Source organism: Primulina tabacum, chromosome 1 (assembly GCF_025594145.1).
Source record: "Primulina tabacum isolate GXHZ01 chromosome 1, ASM2559414v2, whole genome shotgun sequence".
NCBI lineage: Eukaryota > Viridiplantae > Streptophyta > Magnoliopsida > Lamiales > Gesneriaceae > Primulina > Primulina tabacum.
The window spans coordinates 23,602,743-23,622,750 of NC_134550.1; the positions used below are offsets into that span (position 1 = coordinate 23,602,743).

Here is a 20,008-nt window from a genome sequence, read left to right on the forward strand (position 1 = left end):
AGGATCGGTTAGGGGGATCACTGTTGAGCTACAATAGCTCGGTTCTTGAAATATTGAGCACCGACGAATTAAATCAAGTTTGGTTAAAAACCAAGCGGAAGATACTCGAAATAATCCTTCGCAGAAACCGATTAAATATTTTGTAAACCATTTAAAATATATGTAAGTTGAATGGCTAAAAATATTCAGTTGAAGCATTTTATCAAACACTTGGTATACAATATTTTGGTATTTGAAGAAGACATAAAATGCTTCAACAATGCATCTTTAAAAACAGTGAAAATGATAAGCAAATGCAATAAACAAATAGACACGAATTTTTTTATGGATGTTCGGAGATTTCAAACACTCCTACGTCACCCCTTCTTCCCTTTGGGAAGGATCCACTAGAAGACTTTGATTTATACAACTACTTGTACAAACCTATTCCGGAAGGGCAGCACCCAACTAGAACTCCTAGCACTCAAAATTGTAGGCAGCACCTCACAATCATCATATTGTTTAATGTCTCATATGCAAAGACTACATACACAAGTTTATTGTCTTTGTGCAAAACTCACTCAACTAATCTTTAAAGTTCAACTCTCTTGTATATGTGTTAGTGATTGTGTGTGAGAAATTTATCATTTACAGTGTATATCTCAAATGTATGCTCACACAAGGGCTTGTGCTCTCAACTAGCTGATATCTTCATGCTAACTGCCCATGCTTTGAATCCACTTCAAAAGCTATTGTTTGATCTTCAATATGTTGTATTTATAGGCTCCAACACTGATATATATGTTAGACACAAGAATATGACCGTTGGAAAGTTTCTGTACTGTTTCTGGAATTGCAACGGTCAAATTCGTCTTGCTGGACATTTTCTCGACTGGTCAACTCTGGTCAACTGGTCAATCAGTTCAACTGGTTCAGTTGGTCTGGTTCAGTTCAACTGGTTCAGTTGGACTGGTTCAACTGGTCTTCAGCGGGTCTGGTTCAGTTTCAGCTGGTTCAGTTCAGCTGGTCTGGTTCAACTGGTCTTCAGCTAGTCTGGTTCTGTTTCAGTTGGTCAGCAGTTGGTTCAGCTCAGTTGGTTGGTCAGCTGGTCAGCAGTTGGTTCAGTTTCAGCTGGTGTGCTGAAATCAGCCCTAGCTGATTTCAGTTTGTGCAGAACCAGTAACTTCATCGTCATTTATCAGCATCTTAAGCTTTGATTCAGACTTTGACTTCTGAAGATGATTTGTAGATCATCGTCTTATCTTTCAACGCATACTGAATTGCTTTATTTCGATAACCGAGCTGAGAGATATGACCAAAATACCGCAGCTGCTCAAACTCAACTGATTGCTGTTTTCGTGTGATCAGTTCGGTAATTGAGCGATCAGTTAGACCATGATAACATCCGATTTTGCCCAACTGATGTGAGATACGATTTGTTCCAAATTGAGTTTTCTAATCAGTCCAGTTGGCGGATTGTCATTTAGATAATTCAGTTGAGAGATATCATCAAAATAACGAAGCTCGCCAGAAATTCAGTTTGTGCAAAATTCAGTTTCAGCTTGCTTCTTGTGTTTGCAACTTCACACTTGAGTAAATATGTTAGAAACACAATAACAAGTTTTGTTAACATCAAAATCAAGATTGCGAACTTGAAAAGTTCCAACAGAGTCAAACAATGATGTGTTTTCTTGTCGGCATACTCAAAATGGGCAGTAGATCTTTGTTTGGGCTAGGCCAGTTATCAGGCCCATAAAACTAGTAGCGGGCCCTAAATCAAAACAATAAGGCTGTGTTTGGTTTGGAGGATAAAATAAACTAATGATTAGTAAGTAAATGATAAAGAAAATGATTGTTGTAGGAATGTAATATATGGTGTTATGTTTGGTATGATTTTTAAGTGTAGGATAATTTTGAATTTTTTGATGAAAGGACAAAATTGCCTTTTCTTTTTTTTTTTCCTTCTTCCACTACGGCGGGGACGGCAGCGGTCCGGCGGCGGCGACGACGACATTCCGGCAACGTCGGTGCGGCCAGCAGTCAACGGCGTCGACGGCTGCCGGCCGGACGGAAGTTATCGGTCGGCGGTCCGGCGTCGGCTGGTTCTCGGCGGCTGCCGGCGGCGATCGGTCGGCATTCGGCGGCGGTTGTCGCCGGAGGCGGCGGTCGGCCGGCGGCAGCGGCGGCGGCGGCGGCGGGAAGTAAGTGGTGAGTTTGGATATAGGAGAAGGGTAAAATTGAAAAAATAGGAAGGATTAAGAGTTGGATAAATAATCCTAGGGGGTGAGGAGGTATTATTTTAACCCACCTAATATAACCTAATCATTCATAGGAGATATTGACTTGATTAAATAATTACGCGTACCAAACGAGAGATAAGGTGGATTAAAAAAGATAAACCCATCTTATCACCCAAACCTAACACTCCCTAGGCGACCTCTCAATCCACCCTGTAAAGGCGAGGTGACCCATTGAGGTGACCCATTGCCGTGTTCTATATTATTTTCTATATTATCCCATTTTTTCACCTCAGACCATTGTTTCGTGTCGTCTGCAAATTTCGTTCCGTCACTCGAAGCAAAGGATCCAACACGTCTCCATCAGATTTTGCAGCCATGTCTGAGGTATTCTTGCTAAATTTATGCTCGTTTCGAGTCGTTCAGAAATTTTTGTCTAAAAGTAGATTGTTCGATCTGGAGTCCGGTTGTTGACTTGGGTTTCAACTTCTTTAAGATCCATTTTCTGTCAATATATTGGAGTAATTAGTGATTTTCCTATTATTGATTCAGTTATTCGAGGTTTTTCGAAGTTTATGTTAATAAAAAAATTTCTAATTGATTTTATGAATTCCAGTTTTCACTTGTTTACTGCTGTTGATTTGACTGATAATTGATTTGCTGTTGTTCAGGCAGCAAAAAATTCTCCGGTTCCTAGAGATGGTATGTTATCTGAGCTGAGAGTGTTTTTTATGCGCGTTCTTTGATCTCTTTTCTTTCAGAAATTTTAGTCCATGAGTATGTGTTTTAAGAACGATTTTTTCTTTTTTGCCGTTAGGCAGAAAACTTGAATTCTGAATGTCTGAAAAACTACGTTTCTGTTCTTCAGAGCAGAAGTCTGATGCGCCTAAAAGTAGAACTCCTGCTCCTTCAGCTTCTGGGGGGGCACCATCTGGGCAGGCCAGTGCAATCCCTGCTTCATTTCCTGAAATGCAAAATCCTTTTGATTTCTCTGCTATGACGGGACTGCTTAATGTATGTATACTTTCCTTATCCCTTGTGGCCTTTCTTAGATTGAGAAAGTGTTATGGTGAATTTGTAGCATGTTAATGTCAGCTCTTCACTAGTTTCTTCTTCGTGAAGGACAACTATGTGTCGGTTTTTTTAAAACTTGATGCTGATTGGTTTACTTGGATAATTATTTATGCTCTAACTTGATTAAAATTTGAATTCTATTCACGAGCAGGTGTTTCTGCACTTAAACAACTGGGAAACTGCTTATTTTATTGTGTATTGAACCGAAAACCATAAAAATTAATTCATGTCTTGAGAGGGACACAGGAAAGAATTATGATTTTTTCTTGTGTCATATGTTAGTAATGTTTATCTTGGAGCATCTAATGGTTAAGTAACAGTAATTAATGGTCAATGATATTTTCAGGGTAGTGTGGATTAATCAGCTTTATGATCAAAAGTATTAATTGAATATGATAATTTTATATCCTCGTTCTCTAATCTATAATGAGTTTGTGCAGGACCCAAGCATCAAGGAATTAGCCGAACAGATAGCCAAGGATCCTTCATTTAATCAGATGGCAGAACAGCTACAGAAAACCTTTCAAGGTGCTGCATTTGAAGATGGCATCCCTAACTTTGATTCGCAAGAGTATATGTCGACAATGCAAAAAGTCATGGAAAATCCTCAATTCATGACCATGGCTGAGAGGCTTGGAAACTCATTGATGCAGGTATTGAGGGTTACATTTTCTTTATTTCCTGACAAACTATCATTTCATTTTATATAAAGTCAAAAATTGTATCATTCTCATTTTTCTGCAGGATCCAGCTATGTCTGGCATGCTTGAGAGTATGACAAATCCAGCTAATAAAGAACAACTTGAAGAACGAATGGCCCGTGTGAAGGAAGATCCATCTTTGAAGCCTATATTGGAAGAGATCGAGACTGGGGGTCCTGCTGCTATGATGAAGTTATATCTTTTTCTGATTTATTTTAGTTTGGTATGGTTACGTGATGATGACATACTATCATTTTTTCGAAGTAAGATCAATCTGATAGTTGAGCTGGAAATTAAAGAGGTTGAAAGATTTAAATATGTCCTCTAACTCAAGAAAATTAATGTGTCATTGGCTCCTTGGCCCAAACAAAGAATATTTGCCTATGGGAAATCCAAATAAAGTAGGTTCTATGCCGATTGATATCTTTTATTTAATTATTATCTTTTATTCTAGTTAAGCTTTGAATAAGTAGATAAGTCTCATATTTAGGATTTTGAGTTAGGATATAGTAATCTTTTATTTTTTGTTAGGATAAGATGATCTTTTATTTTGGTTAGGATAATGTTATCTTTTGTATGTACTCCAATATATTGGAGCATTAAATCAATAAAATGATAAGAAAAATTATTTACAATCTTGTGTTACGAGATATGAGGTTCTCTCCCAACAAATAAACCAAAAGATCGAGAGGTCCTCTTTAATGAGCTTCAAATGTAAAACATCATGAATTATGCAGCATATTCTGCAATTTCCAGTAATTATTATTATTTTAGGGAGATTTATAATTCATCCTGCAAAATAATGGGTGTTCCTGTTGGCCTATGGATGTACCTTGCCGTGTTTTGACAATTAGAAAGATATTTTGTATCACATTTGAATGTTAGAAGGATTACGGTTTGTTTTTCAGCTCTTGTTTTCTAGTTGAACTGATGTTCTGTTATTACTCCACGAGATGTAGAAAAATTTATGATTCATTCCAACTAAAAACCTAGAAATTTTTTAGCCTGGTCAACTAATATGTTTATAATTTCAAAAAAATGTTTAGGATTTATTCCTGTGCCTACAGTATAGCTGGTAAAATATTTTGATACATTTTTAATCTTGGTACTGTTGTGGAACTGGTCATTACTTGGCATGTCCACCACTGATAAATATCATAATTAGATACTGGAATGATAAAGAGGCTCTCCAGAAGTTGGGTGAGGCTATGGGATTTGCTGTTGGAGGAGAAGGTGCCACATCTGCTGGTGATGCTGCTGAGGAAGACGAAGCAGAGGAGGTAAATGATGAGGAATCCATTGTCCACAACACAGCTAGTGTTGGTGATGAAGAGGTAACTCCTAGCGATATTATGTTGAAAACTACTGTTGCAATTTTTGCTTATATATGAATGAGCAAAAATGTCGTTCCTATAGGAAATATATAATAAAATATATACTGAGTACCGTAATTAGAATAGTCGAACTTTATTTAGAAAATTGTATAACGATCTCGGTGATTAACGAATGTAAACAAAGACAATCACACAGAATAATAAATTCAATAGAGAATGGATTTAGAAATACGATTTCACTTGATCTCTACTATATTAAATTATTACTACGATTACACTATTAAAACCAAATCGTTTATTAACTACGAACAATAAATCATTCTATTCTCTCTCCTGAGTGGTAAATAGAATATATTATTTACTATTGATTTTTAATATTCCTATTGAAAATCTAGTTCTGAACAATAGATGCAAGCGATGTTCTTACCAAGTTTTAAATGTGGTTATATGCCTTTCGAACGATATAAACACATAAAGATATGTTTCCTACGATCGTAATTTCAATCTCCTCTCCCGAGTGATGGAAATCAATTATTTGTTCAATCAAATTATGATCAGTAATTCAAAATTATTAATAACAGGCAAATACAAATAAACGACAAGAAATTAATTTATGTATGTATCGATAATTCTAAACGTAGTCGACCAAGCTATGTCGATCTGTAGAAAATGAAATTATTTCACAACGAAATAGAATTAAAAACAAGACATGTTTATAGATCTAAACACCAATCTAAAGAATTTAAGAAGAGAAGAACACCAGTAACGAAGCCAAAGTTACTTTTCCGTCCTCGGATTCAGCGTTTTTTCTTTGTTGCAAGTTCTTCGCTTTCAAAATTTTTTTCATCAATTCTCTCAATATCTCTGTGTTTTTTCGTGTCTCTTCCCCTCCTCGAAAATCTGATGGCATCTCAAATAAAACTCTTCATGATCAAGTTTTCGCAGACTTGGACTCTCAATTAAGTTCGCGCAGGATCCCGAACTGTACAATGGCGCCTCTTTTATCAGTCATTGGCGCGAAGGTGTCATGGTGTGGTGCTGAGGCGCTGAAGCCACGAATTTTAGCTTTGTTTAGGCACATATGATTCGGCGCTGAGGTTCCTAGATTTGACTTCACACATCATTTAGATTTCTTGGACTCTTCATTCCTTATCTTCTTAGTCTTATCTGTTTCTTTAAACATCATCTTTAAATTTCTTTTATCCTGCAAGCACAACACTAAACAAAACCATACATAATTCTGTCCAAAACTAGCATAATTCAGTTTGTTTCTTGTCACTAATTGACTTACACTTATCAAACCCTCGAAACTTGAACTTTTGCTAGTCCCGAGCAAAATAGACAAAGACTCCACAAAGAAATAAAAACTAAAATACGAGTAACAACTTTAGGTCATCGAAGTATTTAATTGAGCTTGGCTTCCGAGACAAAACATCAAAGTCATTTCTATATCATAACATCTCAAGAGTTTACCTCAGTGTGTGACGTGCCGGTTTCCATTCGCCCAGTCACATCCTAATATAAATTCACTTGTTCACTTTACAAACTCAAGAGTTCCTCAACTTAAGCTTCAAACTATATTTTACCAATATTAACATCTATTTGATCACAAATGACTTTCTTGGTTAGCATTTGGTTTAAAGGATATTCAAGAAAAGTGCGCCAAAGAGTCATTCAATGTCACGAGATGTGTATGTGTAAATGGTCAGATTCTGTATTCGTTAACACTGTTTCTCAAGCGTACATAGACTTGACTCTTGCAGCTCTTCTCTATTAGTATATTGGATAAATGTAACAAGGTTAATAGGTCTTTTAAGCTTGTAACGTTTGGCTTCGGTTCAGGGCTACAATAAAGGTAGAGAATTAAAAAATGAAAAAAAATAAGCGATTTAGTCGTTTAACACATTTCTTCATCTTTAACACTCGACTGTTTATTGAACTTATTATCTCCATCTATCCACAATTCTCTTTTCTTTCATCAACACGTAATGTAATGCAATCCACCGTTTCCTCCATTTTTCTCCATTTTTTCCCTTTTAATTTTTTTCATTCCCTTCAATTCTTTCAAATATTTCATCTAACTTCTCCAATTTTTCCGTTCTTGTCAGCATCTAGGAGTTATTGTTGTGTTAACAGCACAATGGACTTATTTCTCTCTAGGTTTAGGTAGGAAGTAGTGTATAAGCTCAAAATTTGGGCAGTTGATGTGAGATTGTAGAAAGAACAACAATGTGGGTTTATTGTGTACCTTTAGCACACTCCATTTGATTTTTCATTAAGCTCAAGGTGGGACAATAATGATAATTTTATTATACATTTGGTAGGCTCCAAAGGATCACATAGTTCAAAAGATCGCCTAAATCATTCTTAAGTCACATATTATCCGTATTTTGCCTCGAAGGGTGTTGAAGCAAGTTCTAGACTACTTTCAGTCTACCAATCAACGCATAATGACTGATCATGTGTAATTCAATAATTGAATGATTATTTTTAAATATATTTTTTAATTATCATGCAAAAATTTACCGATTTCATTGTTCTCATTTAGGCTCAAGTGCTAACAAAAAATAAAATGCTCAAATGATCACATGCCTAAAGTATTTTGAATAATTGCCAAGATCATTTTTGTTTTTGTGAACATCTACTCAACGTCATGTGATTTTGACAAAAGTTTCAGTCCTGTCCACTCAATATCACAAGTAAGTGAATGATTTCTAGAAATCGATGAGATCAATAATCATAGCACATTGCATGTAATGAGTGTGAACTCTAAGCTATTGTTAGCACATATACTTATTCCCTGATTTTGCATTTGAATTTCATTCTCATCATTGGCCACACATTCAGCAATTTGACGACCTGACACTACCACTTACCGCGACAAAAACTAGTTTTTTTTTTTTTAAAGTTGTATGACACGCTACAAAAACTATTTTTTTTTTTTTTTAAAGTTGTATGACACACTAGGACGAAATTGCAGGAATCAAACACAAAAATTCAAACCAATCATCAGCTAGGCAACTAAAACAGCTAGGCAACTAAACCACCCCCAAATTTAGATACGTGCGTTGTCCCCAATGTACAATAATCAATCAAAGCATAGCGATACACGTACCTCTACGACGAGCATCAGAACTCGTCGTTGTCACCGTCAACCATGTCCTCGTCCTCTCCCATAGCCTCGTCCTCGTCTGGCTGTGCATGCCACATAGGTGGTTGTGGGAATGGCATGTACTGGTAACTGGGGTCAGGAAATTTCTGGGCTAATGCAGCGGTAAAGTCTTGCACGTACATCATATGAGCGAGCATTTGCGTCCACTGTTCCGTTCTTTCTTCAACTCCATATTCCTCTTTAGTTCAGCAAGTCGCTCATTCATTGTACGAGGTCTTGGCCGGGCCTCAATGGATCTCAGAGTTATAGGCTCATGCCTGCTCCCCGAAACTTCCCCGACTATTGCTTTCTTTGGTTCTCCTTGTCGGCTTTGAATGGTATATATCAATTGGTGCTTTTGGTCTCAACAACTCTTCAGATTCGCTCCAAGTGACCCCAGCATGCTTGCATAGGTCTGTGGTCAACGATGAGTGGGGCATGCTAAGGGTCGTGACACCTCCTTTCCTTCGTCATATCCCAAGTGTGACTTGGTGGCATTATCCTCGAGGCTACAAATTGATGCCAGTCATTCGCTTCTGTTTTTAGATACTTTGCTTGGAAGTTCACCATCGCTCTTTCATCATTGAGCTTCCATGTTACTCCTGACTCACTCAGTGTTTACATGATTATCTCATAGTAAACCGGTTTGCCCAGAAGTGTTTGATACCCATCATTCTCATAGTTAGGCATCCCATACACCGCATTAATTGTTGCACTGTCAAACGCCACCATCCGCCCTGCAAAGTGTTCGATACCCACCATTCTCATAGCTAGGCATTCCATACACTGCATTAGTTGTTGCACTGTCAAACGCCACCATCTGTCCCCTGACCCTGATCCTGACCTTATACTCTCTGTGTTTCACTTTGAGATTGGCATAAAATTCTCGGTTCTAGCGTTATCACGGTATTTGCAGGAGGTTCCATGAAATTTTCCCTCCCTCGGTCTTTGGCATTAACGAGCATGAAGTGGTCAGGACGAGACATGTCTAGCCTTCGTTCACGGTGCATGTTCTTCTCGAGTAGTGCCGTATAATTGCTAGCAGCAGTGGCGTCCAAGAAACATCGTCGATCAAAAGGCACCGACGAAGAGGAGACGTCATCCTTTGATTTTTTCTTCAGCGGCATCTTTCACAATTTGTAGTAAAAAATTCAATACCACCATCAACAGTAGTCTCAATAATGACCCCCAATACATGTTGATCTCAACAATTTATCAAATACCTTGTTTCTAAGGAATGGTAAGTTGTGTACTATCCAAAAAATTTAAAAATCAAGTTCCAAGCTTTCGCATGATGTCTCGGCCGCATATATCCTGATTTGGGACAAATCCTAACCTCGAATTCGTGATGTTGTTGCATGAATCAGAGTGTGTAGGCTGCAGAATATGATATATAATGATGTGGTTGATTGACTGCATGAAATGTTTTTGGCGAGAGTGGACAGATCTGGTCGGTGTTCGCATTTTGAGAAAAGAGTGCTAATAATTCTGAATTTCCGAGTGTGGGGCTGTATTTAAAGGACATGGGTGCTCTTTGGAAGAAAAAATTATCTCTTTTTTGGTCAAAGCTGAGTTGCCGATAATCAGGCACTTCACCGACGAATTTTCACATCAGATATAGAGCGCATTGTAGGAGCTAAGGTGCCGATGCTACAAACTTTTCTCTCTTTTTTTTTTTTTTTCCAAACAGCTTTTCATACCTGCATATTAAAATTATCAGATTAATTCTTGATCACAACATGCAACAATAGATAAAAAATTATATGTATATATAAAATTACTAAAAAACAACCAAACTAAAAATAATTGGTGTGAGCATGATTGCCTCCCAAAAATCGCTTAGTTTATAGTCCTTAGCTTCACTGAATGTGATTTAGTTTGGCTCGCTCAATGGAATGTTGATAATGTACCTTACTTCATTTCCAAAATAGTGTTTTACTCGTTGACCTTTGACCTTGAACGTTTTTCCGTCACTGCATTTTAACTCGATTGCACCATAGAGTTGTACCTTCTCTACTGTTAAGGTCCTGACCACCTCGACTTCAACTTACCTGGAAACAATCGCAGGTGAGAATTAAACAATAGTAAATGTTGTCCAGGTTCAAATTCTCTTCTTGTCATGTCATTTCTTTGTATGCTCTTTGTAAATCTTGGCATTTTCATAGTCATTATTTTTAAATTCCTCCATCTCGCTTAGTTGCAGTAACCTTTGTTCCCCTGAAGCTTTCATGTCAAAGTTGAGTTTCTTGACAGCCCAACGCTTTATGCTCCAGTTCTACGGGTAGGTGACACACTTTTCCGTATACTAACCTCTAATGAAGCATAGCAATAGGTGTCTTGAAAACAGTCCTAAACGCCCAAATTGCATCATCCAATTTAATTGTTGAATCCTTCCGATTAGCTTGTTTGAGAATTTATTCGACTTCTTGGTCGGATATTTCTGCTTGACCGTTTGATTGTGGATGATAGGTTAGTGCTACCTTATCCTTACACATTATATTTACCTAATAATGAGTTGAAGATTTTATTGGAAAAATGCGTACCTTGGTGTTCCGAACCTAGTGAATATATTTTTATGCTAAAATTTAACTGCAATACGAGCATCATTAGTATTGGTGGCGATTGCTTCCACCCATTTTTGACACATAATCTACAGATAATAAAATATAAGATTGGCCAAAAGACGATGAGAAGGGTCCCATTAATTAATTTCCCCAAACATCAAAAAGCTCGACCTCCAAAGTATTTGTAAGTGGTAACTCACGACGTCGAGAAATATTTACTACCATTTGGCATCTATCACATGATTTTACCAAGATGTAACTATCTTTAAACAAGTTAGGCCAATAAAAACCAGATTGTAATACCTTTGTAGTTGTTCGTGATGCTCCAAAATGCTCACCATATGGTGCAGAATGGCATTGGTCCAGGGTCTCTCGTGCTTCCTCGTTTGCTACACATCTCTTTATGACTTGATCAGCACATCTCTTGAAAACTAAAGGATCGTCCAATAGGTAAAACTTTGCATTATGGAAAACATTTTCCTTTGGTTGGGCAAAACACCACAAGACAAAAAGTTAGCAATGTTTGCAAACCATGACAATTTATACTTCACCTCGAATAGTTCGTCAGGAAAAGTCTCCTTGATGCATTATTCTTTTCTCGTCTTCTAACTCCAACCTCGATAGATGGTCAGCCACTTGATTTTCTCTTCCTTCTTGTAGCAGCAATATCAACCTTGTCAAACTTGGCTTTGCGTCTTTCTTGGCAAATAGGTAACAAATTGCTGCATGTGCTGCATCCATTGTGCGAATCGCATAGTAGTTTGCTCTGAACATCTTATCTCTTCTGTCCTAGTACTAGCACCGATTGCATAGTCACTAGCGTCATACATCAATTCGAATGGCTCTTTTCATTCAGGTACTATCATGGCAGGTGCAATCTCTAATGTTTCTTTAATTTTGTCAATGCGTTTAAGCAATCCTCGTCAAATATATACGTTGAATCTATTAAATTGCCCAAGGGTTTGGTGATTTTAGAGAAATCTTTAATAAATCTGTGATAAAACCCTACATGTCCTAAAAAGCTTATTCTTTTGACGTTCTTCGGTGGTGGGAGCTTTTAATTAGCAACCACTTTGGCTCTTATCAACTTTCAATCCGCTCGTCGGGCCTGATAGTTGGTGGTATCACACCCTTCTCAAAGAAACCGTTCATGACAATCTTCACGTCATACGGCTCCGTCTTCTTGAACTATAAAGTGACATTTTTCTCGACTGAGAACTAAGTTATTTTCTTGGCATCTCTGTAAAACAAGGGAATTGTTATGCAGACAATGATCAAATGATGAGTCAAATACCGAGAAGTCATACACAAAGACTTTCATGATTTCTTCTACCATATCTGCAAAGTTAGCTATTATACACCTCTGAAACGTAGCAGGTGTATTACAAAGCTCAAAAGACATCTTCCTAAAAGCGAATGTACCATATGGACATGTGAAAGTGGTCTTTTCTTAATCCTCATGAGCAATTGTAATATGAATGTAACCTGAATAGTCATATAAAAAACAATAATGAGGATAGCCTGCAAGGATATCAAGCATTTGATAGTGGAAATTGATATTTTCTCTTAACATTATTCAACTTCTTATAGTCAATACATATACGCCAACAAGTCGCCATACGAGTAGAAATCAATTCATTATTTTCATTTTTTGCCACTGTCATCCTTTCTTAGCACTATTTGCACAGGTGAGACCACCCAAACACTATAATAAATAGCATAAATGAAACCAACATTTGACAATTTTAATACCTAAGCCTTTACTACTTCTTTCATAGTTGGGTTTGACCACCTTTGATGATCAACATAAGGTGTATATGACTCCATTAAAATCTTATGCATGCATATGGTGGGTCTAATTCCCTTAATATTAGATATTGCCCAACCTGAGACAGTTTTAAATTCTCTCAACACTCTCAACAATTCATCATTTTCATCCTGAGTAAGAGAAGAGATAATTACTGAATAAATAGCTTTTCGCCTAAAAATGCATATCACAAGTGTTTAGGTAAATCCTTTACCTCATTGATTTTATCCTTCGGCATATCTTCTTTTTTCACATCCACCACTTTTTCCTTTGGGAAACCGTTGAGAGCCAGGATTTGCTCTCTAAGTTCCCAATCATTATCATCATCTGCCATCATTGTCGAACAAACTAGACATCTCTCCAAAAGATCTTCACCAATTGCTTTTCCTGCACAATCTAAATATAGACAAATGTCAATAATATCAATACTGTTACATGTACTTTCCTCATTGGATCCTCTGATGGCATGTTAAATGTTGAACATTACTGTTTCTCCACCAACTTTCAAGGTGAGTTATCTTTTATGTACTTCTATCAATGCTCTCCAACTGGCTAGAAACGGTCTTCCAAAAATTAACGATGCATCTTGATCTTCCTCCACATCCATTATCACAAATTTGCAGGGAAGATGAATTTGTCCACCTTCACAAGTACGTCCTCGACTATCACATGTGGATACATAAGCAATCTATCTGCCAATTGCAAAGTGATTGTGCTAGGCTTTACTTCTCCAAGCTCTAGGGTCTTGTAAATAGAAAAAAGACATTAAATTAATGTTTGCACCTAGATCACATAAGACCTTATTTACATGAGAACCACCAATAACACAAGGGATATTAAAGCTCCCTGGATCTTTCAATTTCTGCGGTGGCTTCTTTTGTAGAATGGCACTGCACTCTTCAATTAACTTTACAATCTTGTATTCTTGAAGCCTTTTAATTTGGTGTAATTAGGCATATGCTCCCAAGCGTCAGCAAATGGAATGTTGATGTGAATTAGAAAATTGTTGATCTAATACTTTCTTCTTGAATCTTTGAGGATAAGGGTGATTAGCCTTAGGTAAAAGATATTGTTCAAGGACATCCCTTGACTCTTCAACTTTTCTCCAGTACTTCATCTTTCTTTTCATCACTGTCTTCAGCCATCTCCTCTTTGACTCCAACTTCCTTTCTACTTCTCAATGCAATAGCCTTGCATTACACCTTGGGATTCACCTCAGTATTACTATGAAACTGACCTCTATTTTGGTCCTTCAAAGCATTCGCAACCTGGCATATCTGAGTCTCTAGAGAGTTCATCGTGACACTCATGTTATCCATATGCGTCTCAATGTTGTCAAGATGAGATTCAGTCTTGCTCATCCTTTTACTTGATTCTGCCACAAAATGTACCTACCTAGTCTTCAAAGGATGGCTTATCCTCACCCTTTTGATTATTGAATCCCGGAGGAGGATTAACTGTGGGGGCCCGTGCTCCTGATTAATATTTAATGACAAAACAACCAGGATTTATTAATGTAATCAGCGAAAGCGATTAAAATTTTCCTTTTGGGCCTACAGAAATTTCGACATGACCTTCCCGTAAGTAGGACATCCCAAAAATTTCCAAACAACACAAACAACATTTATATACTCGAAATAAAGTCATAACATCAATTCACAACCCTATAGCCGCACTGGCCAGGACTAAACACATATAGAGCCGGCAAGGCTCGATCACACAACTATCAATACAAAACATCGTAAAAATAACAGTACAGCTACACGGGGCATCTCCCCGGTAAATGTATAACTCCATAGTATAGTATATATATATATATGGGAACTCTCAAACGTGACTCGACGACTGGGCACCACTACCTGACGCTCCACCAGACGCGTCAAATCCTCCTGGATAACCTGCTATGGCATCAAAAACAACCACAGCATAAAAAGAAACGAGGGGTCGGGCCCCAGTACGACGAACCAGTAATATTACGACAAATATAACTGACATGAAATAAAATCAAGTAAAATGCAATGAAATGCAATGCGTGTCGGTAACAACAAAATAATGGATACCAAAGCGGAGTCCAAATGAAACGCATCAGCAACAGTAACAGTGGCCACCCGTGCCAGGACTGCAGCAATGATATATCATGCCGCCGCTCATCCATGCACGTAGCATCGAGGGTACGGGAGCGACCCGCTCAGCCCTCATGCAAGTCACCAGGAGTGCTAATCCTACCCACCCACTCCATCGATGACGCAACAACTCGATAGATCAATATCAATAGCAATCAAAGGAGTCAAGGCTCGAAATGCTATGCCACAATAGTATCAACTCAAATAAATGTGTGAATGCAATCACGTATTCACAGAAACACATAAGGCACGCCACAACTCATTACAAAGTACTTAACGTCATTTCACATCATATAGACGTCATAATAAAACAGTTCATGCGTACCTCAACTGGACTTTAATTTACCACAAAATATCTTAAATCCTCAAGAAAGTCTGGTAAATGCCAACTCAGACAAATCAACTGAATATTAATTTAAATGGTCTTATCATCATATAAAAATTCCAGAACCATTTAAATTCACTAAAAATCCAATTTCAACAATTTAGGCATTTTAAATTTCTAAATTCTCAATATTCGACTAAAATACCTAAAATCAATTATTTCTATTTTATCGTCGCAAAATATTCTTTTTAGCTTTAAATGACGCTAAACTAATACTTAAGCGACTGCGATAAATTCTAGGTTCACCACACTATACCTCCAACTTGCACAATTCTGGAACCTACAACAATAACCCAATAATTAATCAATAATGATACATTATTTGAGTCGAAATTGAATTAAATTCACGTGGGCAACACTTCGCACCGAGGTAGCTTGTAATCCGAACAACAGTGGCTAAAATCAAGCCTACACCGAAGCTCACCGGCAACAGGCGGCAAACTCGCCGGAGAAGATGACCGGGATAACGCAGAAAAACGGAGCCGACGGGTTGTTCTCGAAAATTTGCAAAAGTAGTACCAACAGGAAGCTTACGACATAAGGAACAAAACCCCTCAATCAATTTTTAGTTTTGAGTGACGGAATACGAAGACGGGTTTTCGGAAATCACGATTTCACCTAGCAAGAGTGGTATCAATGGATAGCTCTCGTCGAGAGGATTCCGAATATATATTTACTGTAATTTTTCGGCGAACGGAGCGGCTAAAATCGAAGGTCAAAGCTTCGAAATTGAAGAAGAACAAAAAACGAAGCTGGCGGAAGTTACGGGAGAGAGAAATGAAGATGATTAACATTTCATCTTTTTTTTTTATTTATTTAACTTAATACTAAATGGGCTGGGCTTTGGAACATGGGTTGGGCTCTCACATCATGGTTGGGCGAACCAGGATAATATTAATTAGTAACATGGTTATCTCGGTAGCCTCCATACCCATGATTGTTATTGTTGATGTATATTGTTTCTTTCCACGCTAGGCTCTTCTTCAATGGCAACCGTAGCTACCTTAGAAGTAGACTGAACTCCTTTGTTCATGGCTGCAATCTGTTTAGTCAGTGCAGACACTTGGGCCGTGAGTGATGTGATAGGATCCACCGCATAGACTCCAGCAGATCTCATTGCTCCAGATCGTTCAGAGGGTCACTAATAGCTGTTGATGGTCATCTGCTCAAGCAAGTCGTAGGCTTGGTCAGGAGACTTAGCAAAAAATGTGCCACTGGCAGCTGCGTCAACCGTTCTAGTTTGCTAATTTAAACCATTATAGAATAACTCGATGTGCACCCAATCTTTGAAGCCATGGTTCGGGCTTCTTCTAAGAAGTTCTTTGTAACGTTCCCGAGCTTCGTAAAGCTTCTCAAATTCATTATGTCTGAAGGTGCTGATCTTGATTTTTAGCTGGGCGATTTGGTATGTGGGAAATATTTTGCAAGGAATTTTATTATCAATTCCTACCGCGTGATTATGTTACCCGGGGCCAGCGATTGCTTGGTCCCTGAGAGAGAATGGAAACAACCGCAATCTTATGATATTAGTAGAAACATTATTAATCTTTACCGTTTCCGTAATATCCAGGAATGCCCTTAGATGAAGATGTGGATCTGCAGTCGCTAATCCCGCAAACTGGTTTAGCCGAACCATGTTGATCAGTGCTGACTTTAGCTCAAAGTTGTTGGCATTGATGGTTTCACGAGCTATGCCAGAGTAGTTTGCTGATAGGTACTCAAGCAGGGGGTGGATTCTCGTTATGCTTTTTGTTTTCAACCGTTGCTTTTACTTTCTCTCTTCATGCTTTTGTCAAGGCTTTCGCTGCCATTTCAATTTCTAGATCAGAAAGTAACGAATCGAGACTTTGAGTTTCCACAATGCACAATACGAGTAATATAACTCTAAATTAAAGTAACGACTAATTGGTAACAATATCAAAATAAATCAAATAAAGCCTCGACAACGGCGCCAAAAACTTGTTTCAACTTTTGCTCACCGCAAGTATACAATGTCAAGTTTTAGTGTATGAATGAGCACAGATGTTGTTTCCATGGAGAGTGTATAATTAAAATACTAAATACCGAAATTAGATAATTGAACTTTATTTAGAAAATTCAATAATGTTCTCAATGATTAACGAATTAAAGAAAACAAATACAAGCAGATAGATGAATAAATTCAGTAGAGAATGAATCTAAAGATATGATTTCACTGGATCTTTGCTATAATAAATTATTACCTACGATTACACTATTAAATTTAAATCGTTGATTAACCACAAACACTAAAATCCTTCTACTTATTTACTATTGATTTTTAGTATTTGTATTGAAAATATAGTACAAAACAATAGATGTAAGAGATGTTTTTACCAGGGTCTAAACGTGGTTATATGTCTTTCGAACAATATAAAAATCCAAAGATGTCTTTCCTACGATTATAATTTCAATCCTCTATATCAATAATTTGTTCAATCAAATTATGACCAGTAATTCGAAAGTATTAATAACAAACAAACACAAATAAATGACGAGATTAATTTATGTATGTATCAATAATTCAAAACATAGTCTCGACCAAGCTCCATTGATTTCTAGAAAATAGAATTAGTTCATAACGAAATATAAATAAAAAAAGGCATGTATATAGATCTAAACATTAATCTAAAGAATTTAAGAAGAGAAGAACGCTAGTAACGAAGCCAAGGTTGCTTCTCCGTCCCCTGATTCGGCGTTTTTTCTTTGTTGTAAGTTCTTCGCCTTCAAAATCTTTTTCGTGCAATTCTCTCAATCTTTCTCTGTGTTTTTTTCGTGTCTCTCTTTCCCTCTAAAATCTGATGGCATATCAAATATAACTCTCCATGATAGAGTTTTCCCAGACTTCGGTGTTGGGGTGCCTAATATCCATACCGAACTAAACAATGAGTGGTTTAAGCGCTGAGGCGCGTAACAAGTGGTGCTGAGGCGCTGAATCCACAAAATTTAGCTTTGTTTCTCCATAATTCCACACTTAGGTGCCTATGATCTGCTGAGGCGTGTAGACTCGACTTCACACATCTTTTATACTCATTGGACTCTTCATTCCTTGTCTTCGTAGTCTTTATCTCCTCCTTTAAACATCTCAAATTCTTTTAGATTTCTTTTATCCTGCAAGCACAACACTGAACAAAACTATGCAATAATTCTGTTCAAAACTAGTATAATTCAGTTTGATTCTTATCACTAATTAAGTGCAAAACTTGCACTTATCAACTACATTTATAATCATGGTTTCTCAGATCCTCATTGCCTAAAGTTAAGAGTTTACTGAAATCGATTGTCAAAGTGTTTCCAATCATTGAGGACTTGGCTTTTCTGCTCGGCTGTCATTAATAATTTTTTATTTTACAAATATTTTCTTGTTCTCATTTTGATTATAAGCCCGTATTTTAGTATGTTTGACTTTTTAATCAACAATTAGGCATTGAAGAAGGCTTTGGCCGGTGGTGCTGACAAGGATGAAGAAGACTCTGAGGGACGGACTGCGCTGCATTTTTCATGTGGATATGGAGAGGTAGTTGAAAAACCGGCAAAAGAATCCTCCTCTTTCTCATTTCTACAACCTTAGATTCATCAGTTCACTGACCATCTATGCTTGGATTTCCTTTTTTTATTTTCTTTCGTATGCTACCTTTTATTACTCCTGCCATGTAGTTTTAGGACTTGTTTTGCTGATTATTTTAGATTCTCACCCAAAAGCTGAACGTCTCTGGTCTAGGTTAAATGTGCTCAAATTCTTCTAGATGCTGGGGCTAAGGTTGATGCTCTGGATAAGAATAAGAACACTCCTCTTCACTATGCAGCCGGTTATGGGAGAAAGGACTGTGTGGAGCTTTTGTTGAGCAACGGTGCAGCTGTGTAAGCATGTTTTCTGATCGATCCCCCCGGCTTTAATTTGCACATTTTCCTTCTAACACCCTTGCTTTTCTTGGTTGATGCAGCACTCTTCAGAATTTGGATGGAAAGACACCGATAGACGTTGCCAAATTAAATGACCAAAACGAGGTACTGAAGCTTCTTGAGAAGGATGCATTTCTATGAGTCTTGCCCCCGGCAGTTCCTGTTCTGGTTTGATTACACTCGTGAAGTTCCACGAGCTCGAGTGTTGGCATACGTATATGGGATCAATGCTCTGTTTTTGGGGATGCTTAGTATGTGTGGGTCATTCTATGCTAAAGAGTGGTGGGTCATCTGAAATTATGTTGACAATCACATGAATGTGTACGTTATTTGTATGAATTTTACAGGGGTTTGGTCACATTAGATACTCGCAGTGGAGTCAGTTGTACAACTAAATCTTGAATCTAGTTGAATACTATTATTTGTTATAATAATCAATAAAAAGCCAAATATTTGGTATCATGTGTTTTTAGTCCATCCTTTTCAACTACAAAATTGAATCGGAATAACCTTAATTTTTTTCACTATAGATTAGAAAACTCTTGGCGCTTGTAAGTGCAAAAAACACAATTCTTGACGAAAGTAAGCTGTATATTCGTATTTTGATTTTTTAAACTTAATATTTAAGTACTTTTGGAACTTTGTTTGTGTGTTTGTGTTTGTGTTTGTGTTTGTGTTTGTGTTTATGTTTATTATTGATTTATTATTTGAGACAATATTATATTCTTATTT

General features: G+C 37.3%; 1 protein-coding gene across 1 annotated transcript; it reads left to right on the forward strand.

The window, feature by feature from the left end:
• Positions 1 to 2,472: 2,472 nt before the first annotated feature.
• LOC142543000 (ankyrin repeat domain-containing protein 2B-like) lies at positions 2,473 to 19,738 on the forward strand. The gene is made up of 9 exons (XM_075649958.1): positions 2,473 to 2,603; positions 2,888 to 2,918; positions 3,085 to 3,230; positions 3,731 to 3,943; positions 4,035 to 4,183; positions 5,157 to 5,325; positions 18,798 to 18,890; positions 19,095 to 19,234; positions 19,318 to 19,738. The coding sequence occupies exons 1-9, from the start codon at positions 2,595 to 2,597 to the stop codon at positions 19,415 to 19,417; spliced, it is 1,050 nt and encodes a 349-aa protein (XP_075506073.1). The 5' UTR covers positions 2,473 to 2,594; the 3' UTR covers positions 19,418 to 19,738.
• The last annotated feature ends 270 nt before the right edge of the window (positions 19,739 to 20,008 follow it).

Coding starts and splice junctions, on each gene's coding strand:
- LOC142543000 (XM_075649958.1), top strand. Junction 4,184..5,156: donor GGTCCTGCTGCTATGATGAA/GTTATATCTTTT, acceptor TATCATAATTAG/ATACTGGAATGATAAAGAGG. Junction 5,326..18,797: donor CTAGTGTTGGTGATGAAGAG/GTAACTCCTAGC, acceptor ATCAACAATTAG/GCATTGAAGAAGGCTTTGGC.